The following is a 14,182-nucleotide window of genomic DNA, read 5'->3' as shown; positions in this document are numbered from 1 at the left end:
CTGATTCTAGCTATAGGCTTCTCATACATGGCCTTCATGATGTTGAGGGTAGTTCCTTTCTATTTCGTATTTTTTTTTTTTTTTAGTGTTTTTATCATGAGAGGGTTTTGAAATTTTGTCAGATATTTTCTCTGCATCAACTGCGACCATCTTGTGTTTTTTCTCTTCATTCTGTTGATGAGATGAATTATAATGATTGATTTCTGTATGTTACCCCAGGTTGCATTCCAGGAATGAACCCCACTTGGTCCTTGTGTATGATCCTTCTACTGTGCTGTTGGGTTGTCTTTGCTAGTATTCTGTTGAGGAGTTTTGCATCCATATTCATCAGAGATGTTGGTCTGTGGTTTTCTTATAGTGCCATTGTTTGGCTTTGGCATCAGAAGCAATTAAAATAAATAATTTTATTTTACTCTGATTGGCATCAGAGTAATAAGTGAATTAGGAAGTATTCCCTCATAAAAGGAATTAGGAAGTATTCCCTCCTCTTCCATTTTTGGGGAAGAGTTTGTGGAGGATTTATGTGAATTCTTTTTTGTTCCAGGACAGTGACTAACAGATCTCTACATTTCTCAACTCCTACCATGGTAAGTGTGATCACTATCTGTCACCACACAACATTATTACAGTGTTATTGATTGTGTTCCCTATGCTGTATTTGATCTTCTTGACTTACCTGCTTTATAACTGGAACTTTATGCCTTTTAATCCCTTTTATCTGTTTCACCCATCTCTTTATTCCTTTGCACTCTGACAATGACCAGTTTGTTCTCTGTGTTTAAGATTCTGTTTGTGTTTTTGTTTGTCCATTTGTTTTATCTTTAGGTTCCACATAGAAGTGAAATAATATATATTTGTCTTTCTCTGTCTGACTTATTTTACTCAGCATAATACCCTCTAGTCTAACCACGTTGTCACAAATGGGGTGATCTCATTCTTTTTTATAACTGAATAATATTCTACTATATATATGTATATACCACATTTTCTTTATCCCCTCAGCTATTGATGGACATCTGGGTTGCCTCCATATTTTGGCTATTGTAAATAATGCTGCACTAAATGTAGGAGTGTATATATCTCTTCCAATTAGGGTTTTCATTTTCTTTGGGTAAATATCTGATAGTGGAATTACTGGATTGTATGGTATTTCCATTTTTAAGTTTTTGAGGAAATTGTTTTTCCACAGTGGCTGCACCAGTTTGCATTCCCAACAGTACATGAGGGTCCCCTTTTCTCCACATCTTCACTAACACCTGCTATTACTTGTCTTTTTGATACTAGCCATTCGGACAGGTGTGAGGTGACATCTCTTTGTGGTTTTGATTTGCATTTCCCTGATGATGAGTGATGTTGAGCATCTCTTCATAAATCTGTTGGTCATCTGGATGTCTTCTTTGGAAAAATGTCTACTCAGGTCCACCGGCCACTTTCAAATTTAGTACATTGTTTTTTTTTGGGTTGAGTTGTGTAAGTTCTTTACACATTTTGGATATTAACTCCTTATTGGATATGGCATTTGCATATATCTCCTTCCACTCAATAGGTTGGCTTTTTGTTTTGTTGATGGTTTCCTTTGCTGTACAGAAGTTTTTATTTTGGTGTGGTCCCAATGGTTTATTTTTACTTTTGTTTTTCTTGGACATCTGCTAAGGCTAATGTACAAAGGATTACTGTCTATGTTTTCTTTTAGGAGTTTTAATAGTTTCAGATCTCACATTTAGATCTTTAATCCATTTTTAGTTTATTTTTGTGTATGCTGTAAGAAAGTGGTTCAGTCTGTGTAATTCTTCTTTAAATGTCTGGTAAAATGAGACAGTGAAGCCGTGGAGTCCAGGGTTTTCTTCGTTGGGAGATTTTGATTATTGATTCAATTACCTTCTTAGTTACACATCAGGTGTAACTAGTATCATTGTCAATCTTCTATCTCTTTATGATTCATTCTCGATAGATTGTGCATTTCTAGGAATTTCTTTACTGTATCCAGAGTATCAATTCGTTGGCGTTGGAATTTTTCATGGTATTTGCCTTTACCCCTTTACACTTGGAAACTGAATGGGAAAAAATCAGAAAGGAAGTCAAGCCATGAGGGACTTTTAACTCTGGAAAATAAACTGAGGGTTGCTGGAGGGGAAGTGGGTGGGGAGTTGGGATAACTGGGTGATGAGCGTTAAGGAGGGCGTGTGATGTCATGAGCCCTGGGTGTTTTATGCAACTGATGAATTACTGAAAACTACATCTGAAACTAATGATGTATTTATTATGTTGGCAAATTGAATTAAAAAAAAAAGAGGGATGTTTAGGTGGCTCAGTAGAGAGTGTCTGCCTTTGGCTCAGGGTGTGATCCTGGGTTCCTGGGATGGAGTCCCGCATTGGGCTCCTCATGGGGAGAACTGCTTCTCCCTCTGCCTGTGTCTCTGCCTCTTTCTCTGTGTCTCTCATGAATAAATAAATAAAATCTTTTTAAAAATGTTCCCTCTTTCATTTCTGATTTTAATTGTTTGATTCTTCTCTCGTTTTTTCTTAGCCAGTCTAGCTAAAGCTTTGTCCATGTTGTTGAATTTTTCAAAGAACCAACTCTTGGTTTTGTTGATTGTTGCTATTGTTTCTTTTAAAAAAATTCTTTATTTTGTTTATTTCTGCTTCAACCTTTATTATTTTCTTCCTCTGCTAGTTTTGGGTCAGTTTGTTCCCTTTTTTCCCCCTAGTTTCTTAAGGTGTGAAGTTAGGTTGTTGATCTGATTTTTCCTCTTTGTAATGTAAATGCTCACAGCTACAAATTTCCCTCTGAGTACTGCTTTGGCTGCATCTTGTGAGTCTTGGCTTGTTGTATTTTCACTTCCATTTAATTTCTAATTTCACTTCCAAATAGTTTCTAATTTCTCTTGTGACCTCCTCTTTGACCGATTGGTTGTTTAAGAATCGTAATCTCCATAAATTTCTAGATTTTCCAGGTTTCCTTCTGCTACTGATTTTTTAGTTTTGTGGTTGGAAAAGTACTTTGTATGATTACAGTCTTTGCAAATTTCCTAAAACTTGTTTTGTGGCCTAATATATGGTCTACCATAGAGAATGTTCCCTGGGCACTTGAAGAAAATGTCTATTGTGCAGTCATTGGGTGGAGTGTTTTGTGTATATTTATTAACCCAGCTAGGCTCTAGTATGATTCAAGTCATTCTTCTCCTTAATGTTCTCCTTTCTGATTTCCTATTGATTATTGGAAGCGGATTATTGAATCTTCTATTACTGGGTTGCTATTTCTCCCTTCAAGTCTATCAATGCTTGCTTCACATATTTAAGAGCTCTGATGCTGGCTGCATAAATATTTATAATCACTATATCTTCTCAGTGAAGTGAATGACATATTTTGTTGCCATACAGTTTGCATTTTATAAAGTCAAATATATCAAGTCTTACTTTTATGACTTATGAGTTTTCATCTTGTTTAGAGAGACCTTACCCACTTTGGCATCAAAAGATGCATTAACCAATGCTTCCTTCAAGGGCATTGTTGTTTTTTAACAACAATGTTGTATTGTTGTAATGTTGTTTTACCGTGTGATCTAACCAGAGTTTCAAACACCAATATTTACTGTGGGTGTGAGTCTTTAACACTCTGTCTGATTGTGAACAATCACAATCCCCATGGGGAGCCCTGAGCACAGTGCCCCCAGACCGGGCATGAGTGTAGACCCCAGAGCTTCTTCCTTGTTGAATGATCTACCTGGCTTAGTCTCTTCTCTTTCCTCTTTGCTTGTCACACTCCTACCAATACCTAAACAATTAATTAGGTATCCTGACCCACTTTCAGAGAAGCCCATCTCCTGCCATTGCTGACTTTCCATGTCTGTTATTAAACTGTGGGTTTCAGCCAGCATTTCATCTTGCCTAGCACAGTGCCTGGATGATGTACATGCCCAATGCATATGAATTAAGTAAATACATGAATCTTACTATGATCCAGACCCCACACATATAGAGGAGACCTCAAGATAAGAAGATTAGGGACGTGCTCCTCACACTCATGCTTGGGCCAGGTCCACAATTCTTTAATGTCATCTAGGGAGGGGGCCTGACCTGAAAGAGTATGGTTGAACCCAGAAAGCCAGTCATTTCTGCATGGGGTTCACCATCTTTCCCATGAAGAGAGGAATGTTGGTGTTCTCATCCTTGATGATGACTAAGAAGGGCCAGTTGAACAAGATGGACAGATGCTTAGACCAGGTGTTCTCTTCTGAAGGGATGACTCCAGAATATTCTGTTACATTCTCATCGATGCTCAGCATAGCCTTATGCATGGCCTGGAGGGAAGAGACAGACGGACCTGTTTGAGGCAGAGACAGGCTTCACCATCTCCCACCCAGAGCGGGGAACAAAGCCCAATGTGATGAGATGAGAGCTGTTCTGGGGCCTCAAGGAGGGGATCTTTCCAAAGCCCCATTGAAAACTTGGGTATTCCTAGCATTTCCTTGAAATAAGACTGAAAACAATGACAAATGAGCAGAATTGCTGGCTGGGTGTCTACCATTTGAGCATTTTTATTAAAGGATCACAACATTCACAACTGAATCATCATGCTGTAGTAGAAAAAATATGACTTTCCATCACAAGGATCTGGGTTTAAATCCCATTTTCCCCCCTAACTAACTGTGTCACTTCAAGGAGATGACTACTCTTCTCAAAACTCTGATTTCCTATATGAGAAAATGAGACCTATCCCGTATGGACTCCCAGGACTACTAAGGTGCTTCATGTGAGGAGCCTCAGTAGCATAGGTGCTCAATAAACATATGTGAGTGCATAATGCATGTGTGCGCCTGCGTATGCATGTGTGTGTGTGTGTGTTTATGTGTATGTGTGAATGGGACCTAATAAGTCAGAGTTCTTTCTCTAGTAATTATGGGTCAACTGGTTACCTAACATCTTTGAGGACACTTCTCCTTAACCATTTTCCCCTATGGGTCTGGCTCCTTCTTTGTGTCTCATGATCATACCCAGGCCTCTCTCCTTCCTGGCAGGTCCTTCCCCATCCACGGCCTCCCTCCCTGCAGGCACACAGGCCTTCACCACCTTCCCAGGCCTCTTCTGACTCCACTGGCCGACCCTCACTTCTCCTTCCTCACCAGCCTCCACCGCCTCCCTGGGAAGCAGCCACAGCCTCAGCAGGGAGACTTCCCTGACCTTCATCCCAATGGCTCCTGCCTTGGTTCCAATTTCAGATGTCCAGTGCCCTGGGGCCCAGGACTCGGAGAGGGACTTTCCCTGTGCCTGGTCCACACCAGCACTCAGATCCCAGCCGGCAATTGAACTGTGGTTGTGTCTTTGGTCACCTGCAACTTTCCTGAATAAATGGCCTCCCTAGGTGAAATCCCTCGTTAACTCAGACTCAGTGGTTGGCCAATAGCTCCTGGTGTCACTGACACAGGGGACAAAAGTCCTTTGAAATCCCTGAGCCCAAGCCTGTCTTTGTAAATATGGGTCCATGGAGGCCCAAAAGAGGGAAAGCCCTGGCCAAACATGACACAGAGGGTCAGTGACACAAGCACAGAGGAAATCCCCAAAATGCTAGAAGCTCTTGAGGCCACCTCCTCCAGGGTCACCTGCCCACACTCCTGTTTGAGTGGCTCCAACGGCCCTCCTGGGGGACCTCAGTCTGCAGGTGTGCTTGTGTCCCTCTGTCCCTTCCCCCAGACCCCCTGTGAGCTGTGTCCTTGGACACCTGGCGACAACCCACCTTGGACAGCATCAAGGGCCCTTCCTCAGTGTCTCAGAGAGGTCAGCCTCAGCGCTGAAGACCTTGGTGATGCCCATTTTGCTCAGGACGCTTTTCAGATCGTAGGTTCCAGAGATGGACAGTTTGGGCAAGCGCAAACTGGCAGACCTGTCAGGACGGTTGGGAAACAAAGGCGTTTCACAGTTGAGTGCTTCATTTCTGGCTGTTTCTCCCGCTCAGTGGCCCCTCTCCCTGTCCACACGAAGACTGGGGGGTGTGCATGGGTTTATCCTATTTCTAGCTTCTCCAGCCCCTGGGGCAAGAGAAGCACAGGGGTGGGCTTGTCCTGTAAAGTCTCAGGCGCTGTGTCCTGCCTCCTCTGAGCAGCCCTCCAAGGCACTCCCCTGGGGAGCCCTGAGCACACTGCCCTGCAGGGTCAGGTGCCTCCAGACCAGTACTTCTCCGGGGGGAACGTCGGTGTGGTGCGGGTGGCGGGGGACATTAGCTCAGTGAGGCATGTGTGAGTGCAGGGGCTGAAAGCTCAGCTGTCCCCTCCCAAGGGGACAATATGTGGTCCCAGAAGGGTCTTCCAGAGTGAGGAGGAGGCTTGACGTGACCAGATCTGGGATGTACCCCACCTGGTTCTCCTTCCTCGACCTTGGTGCAAGGAGCACAGGACTGGGGGGCAGGGCTGGGGGTAGGAGAGGTCTTCAAATGCTCTTTCAAGCGTAACTTTACGCTCCTTGTATTTTCACATTCACTGGTGTGTGTGCGTGTGTATTGTGCGTTGTTCCTGATAGTAACTGTGTTCATTCTACTTGCAATGTCTTCCTTTTGCGTGTTCATGCACCTCATGCATACGTGCAAATGCGTTGTGGGGCACACACGATAGAGCGTTCCCGGGGCTTGGGCACCACACGGCTAGGAGCTGTGCACTAGTCCGGGCTGCAGGCTCTCGTGTCGCTTCATTCCGGGGACCTCATCAAACCGCCCCGGTCTAGCGACAGAGGAACCCAGACCTTGCTCTGTGTCCCCCTTCTCGGTTCCCTGAGGCATGTGCTAGCCCTGGGACAGGGGAGGGCCATGTCCACGGTGGGGCAGGGAGTCCCCCCGGAACAGGCCTGGAGCCCTGTGCCGTGTGAGTGTTGCGGGCCCGTGTCTGGAGCACAGAGTCGGGCGCAGTGGTGCAGCCCCCGGGGTGTGTGTCCAGCCTCCCCGCCTGGCCAGGCCTGCCGTGGCCGCTCCCTGGTCATTCTCCAGTTTGAGGATCACCTGGCTTGTCTTTTTTCCAGGAACTTGGCCAGGACCTCCTTGGCCAGCTTGCTCTCCAGCTGCTGCCTCTTCTTGAGGTTGGGCAGGATCAAGAAGGCGCTGACTCTGCCCTGGCAGCTCTGCCTCAGCAGCCAACTGGAAAGCTCCTTTTCCCAGTGGAGGTCAAACATGCCCAGGCGGCTCATCATGAGCACCTTGATTTTGGTGTTTTCACTCACGTAGAAGTTTCCTTCCACGATGTGCTCAAACTTGAAGTTATCCTCCCATTTGCCTGGAAAGTTGAAAGTGGGAGATGTGCATAAGCGTGCCAGGAGGAGTGCCCAGGTCAGGCGCTTGTCTCTGAGGCTCAGCTGCATCACCTGTCAATTGGGGTTACAAGGATCCCATCAGGTTACTGAAAGGCTTCATGGGCTTGTACTGAGGCTAGAGGAGGTTCTAGAATGTATATACTGCAGAAGCCACATGGCACCAACTTGGGTGGACAGAGCAAGCATTTTGATGTGGATTTGATGTTGGCTTGTGGATGGCCTGAAGATGATTAACGAAAATTATTAGGTGTAGTTGGAAACTCCCGAAGTCCTACTCAGCACCTCACTGTCCACATACCCCTGCCCCTTTTTTGTGGGAGGTTCTTGTCATTCAGGGAATCCCTCTCGCCCCCACTCCAAGGCTTTCCCTGGACCACTGTGCAGGACGCAGGTGCCTGGGCAGCTGCCCCCGACCCCCACGTCAAGAGAACCTCCTGTCTGGGCAAGTCAGAGTGGGAGGGTGCCTCAGGGACCCCTGCGCCCAACTCTCCCATTGGACAGAGATGGACACTGAGGCTGGAGAGGGGCCAGACCTTCCAGAAGCCCTCCAGCAGAGCCAAGAGACCTGCCCACCCTGGCCCCGGGCTCTCCATCATCCTGTTGCCTCCAGAGCGAGGAGCCCGCACAGTGAAGGAGGCAGCTCTGGCCTGGCTCTTCCCTTCCCCGCCCCAGCCCCTGTTCCTCTACCTCACAGTGCCCTCTGAAGCCTCCCAGGCCCCCCACATGGCCATCCCTTAGGGAGGAGGTCAGGCTGGGTTTCAAGGTCAGCTGAGCACCTGCTGTGTGAGCGTGAGATCCCGTGTTCCTTGTAAGGTGTTCAGTCCCCACAGAAAACTGACAACAAGGGTACTATCATGCCCTTATTGCAGAGAGGAAGCTGGAACCTCAAAGTGGTGCAATGACTTGCCCACAGTCACGTAGCTAATAATCAGCAGAGGAAGGATTGGAAACCTGGTGTTTCTGACTCCAAATCTGTCCCTCCTCCCACTGCACTGGCGTTGTCACAAATGTGACCCAAGAAACCTCATTCCCTCCTACACTCTCCTAAAGCTGCTTATTTGACCTCCCTCCTTGGTAGAGATTGACAGGGCACAGTGGGACATTAAAGGCTCTGAAAAATCCTGCAGAGAAGATGACAATAAGACTGTCCAACCTGTCATCTCCTGACCTTAGTTGATCACAGAAAGTATGACAGTGGTTGTGTGTGGGGAAACTGAGTCACGCATGCAGAGATGCACCGCCATACCCCATCCTGCACTTCCCAGTAAAGCTTAGACTTGTTAGAATATTTTTGCGTGTTTCCTTTCAAACCAGCTCAGGCTGGTGGTAAAACCTATCGTGAAAGAATGTAATTCACCAGAATAAGAGTTGTGTCTCTGTCAAGATCTTGGACCAAATCCACAATTTTTCCTTGGGTTCCCTTCTCTATGTACTGGTTGATCTGTTTCGTGGCCTCCTCTGTGTCTCTGAAGTTGACGGAGAAGTGATACAGCTTTGTGACATCCTCCAAAAACTCATGCACTTGCTTCAGATTTTTATCCATGAATAACACACTTGTGCTGGTCAGCTGGAACTGGCTGGCTGACAAGTTGAAGGTGTCAAGGAAATGCTGCAAGCATTGTGGGTATTGGCCTTAGCTGTCTCCTTGAAGTTAAAATCTAGGCCCTGTAGGATCTGGGTGCCAGTGTTCCCTTTGGTCCCCAGGGAGAGCTTTGTGAAGGCTGTAGGGATGCTCACGGGGGAGAAGAAGATGTTGTTGTTGGATTTTGGGGCCAGTCTGCGGTACAGGCTGAAGGCAAAGTTGTCCAGTTTGGTGGCTATGTTGGGGAAGCGTCCATGCTGATGGAGACTGTGATCCTGCCTGGGGGCGAGCAGGGAGCCAGGAACCTGATAGCACAGACCTGCCAGCAGGAGGAGAACCCAGGGGATGGAGGATGGCATTGTCCTGCAAGAGAGGGAGAGAGGGAGAGAGGGAGAGAGGGAGAGAGGGAGAGAGAGAAGGGGCACCCGCCCAGGTCAGGCCACGCGGTTGAGTCCCCCGGCCGCTGACTGACACCATGTAGAACACAGAGTTTGCTGAACCTCTCCTGTGTCCTGGCCCCGGCCAAGCACTTTCCTACGTCCTCATCACAGGACAGAACAGTAGCAAGGCCCTCGCAGGGCTCGCCACGTGCCGACCCCCGTTCTAGGCACTGCGCCGTCTCATCTCGTTGCCCTCTTGTAATGACCTATGACCTGGGACAGTTGTCCATTCTCTGATGAGGAGACCGAAGGCCAGAGAGGTTTAAGCCACCTGCCCAAGGCCACAGAGCAGGAAAGTAGCAGGAGGAGAATCACAGACCCGGGCCAGCTGGGTGATGGGAGTTCACGCTCTTGACGGCCGTACAACCACCTGCAGTGGCCCTTGCCCTGTGCGCAAGCGCCATGCCCCTGTTTTGCATAATGGGAAATTGAGGCACAGGAAGCATGATGTACGGGTGCACGATTACCCAGGAAGCAGGTACAGGGATGACTGGATCTGGAATAGTCCCCCGTTGGCCCCCATTGGCATGAGGCTGTTGTCCGGAAGAGGTAAGCACTTGCCCAGTGACACAGAGACAGAAACCCAACCTGGCTGACTGTGGCCCAAACTCTCCCTGACTCCCTACACTTCCTGCTCCCTTTCCTTGCAGCTGCTGCAGCCCTCGGGTAGAGGCATCTGAGCCTGGCGTGGATTATGATCTGACCCTACAATGTTCCGAGTCTGGGGGATGCTGCTGACAAAAGCACTGAGGCCCCTTCACCTCACGGTGCTCAGAGGCATTAACTTCTGTTTCGATGACTTGGGGCTTGGAGAGCACGCAGTTCAGGGACTTTCTGAAGGCCACACGGCTGGCCAAGCAGCGCTGGCACCAGGCAGGTCTGCAGGCTTTGTGCCTGGTGCTCTGTACAAGGTCAGGTTCGCCTGATAACTACCTCCCTGAAGCGGGAACTTGGCTGCTTCTGAGGCTGAGCACAGCGGGAGTCAGGGGTCTCAAGCTCAGTACCATTGATACTCTGAGCTGGAAGATTCTATGCTGTGAGGGGCTGTCCCGTGCATTAGAGGATGTTTAGACGCATCCTAGACAAAACTTGATGCCAGTAGCAATGTCCCCACTTGCAGGTATGACAATCAAAAAATTGTCAGACGTTTCCAGTGTCCTCTGGGGTCAAAGTGCCCTTGTGCAGGGGGAGGAGGGATTCAAGGCCGTGTGTCCTTGGGAGGCCTCCTTTTCCCTAGGTGGACAGACGTCTCATTTCAGAGCAGGTCTAGGTCAAGTGAGTTCATTGTTCATTGGGGCACAGAGTCCACTGGTCCCAGTTAGTTTGGGGTGTCCATGCTTCTTGGGTGGGAGCCCTGTCAGCGGGGAGGTCTCAGGATTCTGCTATGACATTTTGTGGCAGGCTTTCAGGACACCACAGCAAATCTCCTCACCTGACACTCAGATGCCCCTGTGTTTCTTCTGCCCTGGGAGTTTTATGACAAGCTCTTCTGAGTGTCAGGGCTGTTCCTCCCAAACACTCACGCACAGCTATAGCCCCTAGGAGCCTTTCTTGAGCTGGCCTCACGATGAGTCCCAGATCTAAGCCCCCAAATCGTCTGTGGTCCCCACAGCCAGCTCACCTACACCCCTGGACACCACCCGAGTCCCTGCCTGTGCTTGGATGGCAGCGGCTTTGGAGATGCTGGACCCTCAAGGGGACAGAGGGGTGACGTGGTGGGGAGGAAGTGGTTAAAAGCCCACTTTTTAGCTTCAGACAGACCTGGGTTCTAACCTGCTTCGCTCATTCACTAGCTGCGGACCCAGAGCAAAAATTTTTCATCTCTCTGATCCTCCTCTTTATTTTATTTTTTTTTTTTTATTGGTGTTCAGATCAGTGGAACAGAATAGAGAATCCAGAAGTGGACCCTGAACTTTATGGGCAACTAATATTCGATAAAGGAGGAAAGACTATCCATTGGAAGAAAGACAGTCTCTTCAATAAATGGTGCTGGGAAAATTGGACATCCACATGCAGAAGAATGAAACTAGACCACTCTCTTGCACCATACACAAAGATAAACTCAAAATGGATGAAAGATCTAAATGTGAGACAAGATTCCATCAAAATCCTAGAGAAGAACACAGGCAACACCCTTTTTGAACTCGGCCATAGTAACTTCTTGCAAGATACATCCACGAAGGCAAGAAACAAAAGCAAAAATGAACTATTGGGACTTCATCAAGATAAGAAGCTTTTGCACAGCAAAGGATACAGTCAACAAAACTCAAAGACAACCTACAGAATGGGAGAAGATATTTGCAAATGACATATCAGATAAAGGGCTAGTTTCCAAGATCTATAAAGAACTTATTAAACTCAACACCAAAGAAACAAACAATCCAATCATGAAATGGGCAAAAGACATGAACAGAAATCTCACAGAGGAAGACATAGACATGGCCAACATGCATATGATCCTCCTCTTTAAAATGAGATTGTTGGAGATGCGAGGGAAGCCGGGCTAGCGGTCAAAACTCACGGCCAGAAGGGACCCGAGAGATCCACTTTTGGGGGGAAGAGGGTGGTGGGTTTCGCAAACGAAAACTTTTACAATCAGTAAGGGGCCAACGAGTGGGAGAAGGGCCATGAACCTAGATAAGAAAGGGGAGGAGGTGACAGACAAGATAGCAGGGTTATCTGAGGAGTTAATGAATACACTTCAACCTTGCAGAGGAGGAGTTCCAGTGACAAGACCAAGGCCAAGGTCCACTGTGCGGGGGGTGGGGGTGGGGTGCAGGGAGTGGTGGGGGGGGGGGACCATGGGCCATCCTTTGGAAATCTGGGGAGCAGGCTACCCTGGGGGAAAGCTAAAAGGGCATGGGCATTCTCCAGTAAGATAGTTAAGTGAAGGGCATGGAATCTACAGGGCAAGGTCAAGGACTCTGGCTCTGGCTGGAGTTGAAAAGGAGCCACGTAAGACAGAAGGATCCCGACGCATGTTGGAGAAGCGTGTTGAGGAGCATGGAAGGGACCCTCCAAGGGGACTTGTCCCTGCCACCTGCAGGTGGGAGAGACACAGGTGAAGACCACCTGGACCACAGGGTCCTTTCCAAACCTGGGGAGGGTGGGAGAAGGCGAAGGCAATCCCCCAGCAGCCCCACCCAGCAGCATGCATCGCGATAGCGGGCCTACTATGTGCTGGGGGCCTTTGAATGGCGCGATTCCATCCTCCCCACTGGTGGTGCTGAGCAGAACGGCCAAGGCTCCGCTGCCTGCCTGCCAGTCCTGAGCCCGGCAAATCAGAGCCAAACCTCTGATCGGTTTGCTCAGTTTGCCTCCTCTGCTGAGTGGACATAATAATCCACTATCGGTGCCTCAGTTTGCTCCTCTGCTGAGTGGACATAATAATCCTGTCACAGGGGCCCCCGCCTCGCTGACCATGTCAGCTCAGGAGGAGGCTGATGGGAAGGGACTCACTCAGTAGAATGCACTGGTTGCCCAGAGAGGCTGGCTGGGCTGGCCGCTCACTGCAGGTGTCTCGCAACGGCTCCTGGGGCTTCCCTTATTTATAGGGCAGTCTCAGGGGACTGGGACACCCAGTCCTGTGGGCCCACAACCACGTCCACTGCAGGAAATCAGCCTGGGGGGCTTCCAGAGTGCAGCCTGGGCATGCCTGATATCATCGGAGGGCCTTGCTGTTCTCCTTTGAAATGGCCTAGTCCAGCAGAATCAGCAGGTGCAAGAGCCATCAGAAGGGTGGGGTGCTGGGAGCCCCATGGCCATGCAAGACTAAGTATTTATTTCGTCTTGATGCTGTCCTCACAGAGCTGTTGAGAGGAGAAAATGAATTATAATCTCCCCAGAGCCTAGAATTGTGTCTGATACATGATTGACCTCTGCTGAGCATCAACCGTCTGATGTCACTGGACTTGTGACTGCCAGGGACTCAGCCCTTGGAATCTTCACATTGGGAGCTGGAGTCCATGTCCTTTGGGCTCCAAAGTCTGTCTGGGCACAGAAAGGAGGTGACGGGCACCTGCCAAGTGCCGAGGCTCAGGAGAATCATGGGGAAGATCTGCACTGGGCTGCCCTGAGGTGCTTAGTATCTTAAAGAATATCAAAACCCTTGGAACCTTAGTGCTCCCATTTTACTGGTGAGAAAAGCGAGGCTCCCAGAGGGGTGGTGACTTCCCCAGCTCCCAGGGCATGTTAGTTTGTGGTAGAGCCGTGACAAGATCCCAAGGCCATCTGACCCCCAGCTCAGGTCTTCACGAACAAAATGTGCAAATATCTGTCGTTCATCCCTCTGCTGATTTTCTGCCCCCAAATCAAGAGTCAGAGGAAGTCAGACATGTGTGTAAGCCATCAGAGCGATTTCTTTTACTCTGCCCTTACCAGCCCTCCTGAAATGTGGCCCGAGTAATACAGCGCGGAGGTGACTTCCAGCACAGGGAGTGGGCACCTGTCGTGGAAAGGCAGCTTTGACTTCTAAGAACAAATGTCCCTGGTCACTGGCCATCAGCCCCGCTGGGGCCAGGCCCTCCCTGCAGGACTGTCTGTCCCCCTGTTACCTTGGGCCCCGGGGACTCAGCCCTGCCTCCCGAGAGTCTCCGGCACCTGCTCACCTGGGCAGAGCCCTTGGCCACCATGCCTCAGCTGGCGTTAGGCCAGACAGGTGCATCCAGTGTGGACCGGGAGGTTGGACTCGCCCCTGAGATCTGAGATGAACGGGACAGCCTGGGCCTGAGCACGGCACCTGATTTCTAGGCCTGTGCCGGGCAGATCGTCTAACCTCTGTCCGTAAATGGGGGATAACGAATTGTAGCCTGTGTCCTTCGGGGATTGGGCTTGAGGGTCAGCCTAGACAGTGAATGCAGTTCAAAGA

At 48.9% G+C, this 14,182-nt stretch overlaps 1 protein-coding gene across 1 annotated transcript; it reads right to left on the bottom strand.

Moving 5' to 3' along the window:
* Window positions 1-4,109: 4,109 nt before the first annotated feature.
* Window positions 4,110-9,234, bottom strand: LOC119879116 (alpha-1-antiproteinase-like). The gene is given in 6 exon segments (XM_038589565.1): window positions 4,110-4,301; window positions 5,735-5,766; window positions 5,769-5,881; window positions 6,986-7,264; window positions 8,637-8,910; window positions 8,913-9,234. Coding segments are annotated over 6 exon segments (1,212 nt in total).
* Window positions 9,235-14,182: the final 4,948 nt, after the last annotated feature.

The sequence above is a fragment of the Canis lupus genome, unplaced genomic scaffold (genome assembly GCF_011100685.1).
Source record: "Canis lupus familiaris isolate Mischka breed German Shepherd unplaced genomic scaffold, alternate assembly UU_Cfam_GSD_1.0 chrUn_S297H457, whole genome shotgun sequence".
Classification (NCBI taxonomy): Eukaryota; Metazoa; Chordata; class Mammalia; order Carnivora; family Canidae; genus Canis; species Canis lupus.
Note: the sequence above shows the minus strand (reverse complement) of the source record. Positions and strands in the feature narration are given on the sequence as shown.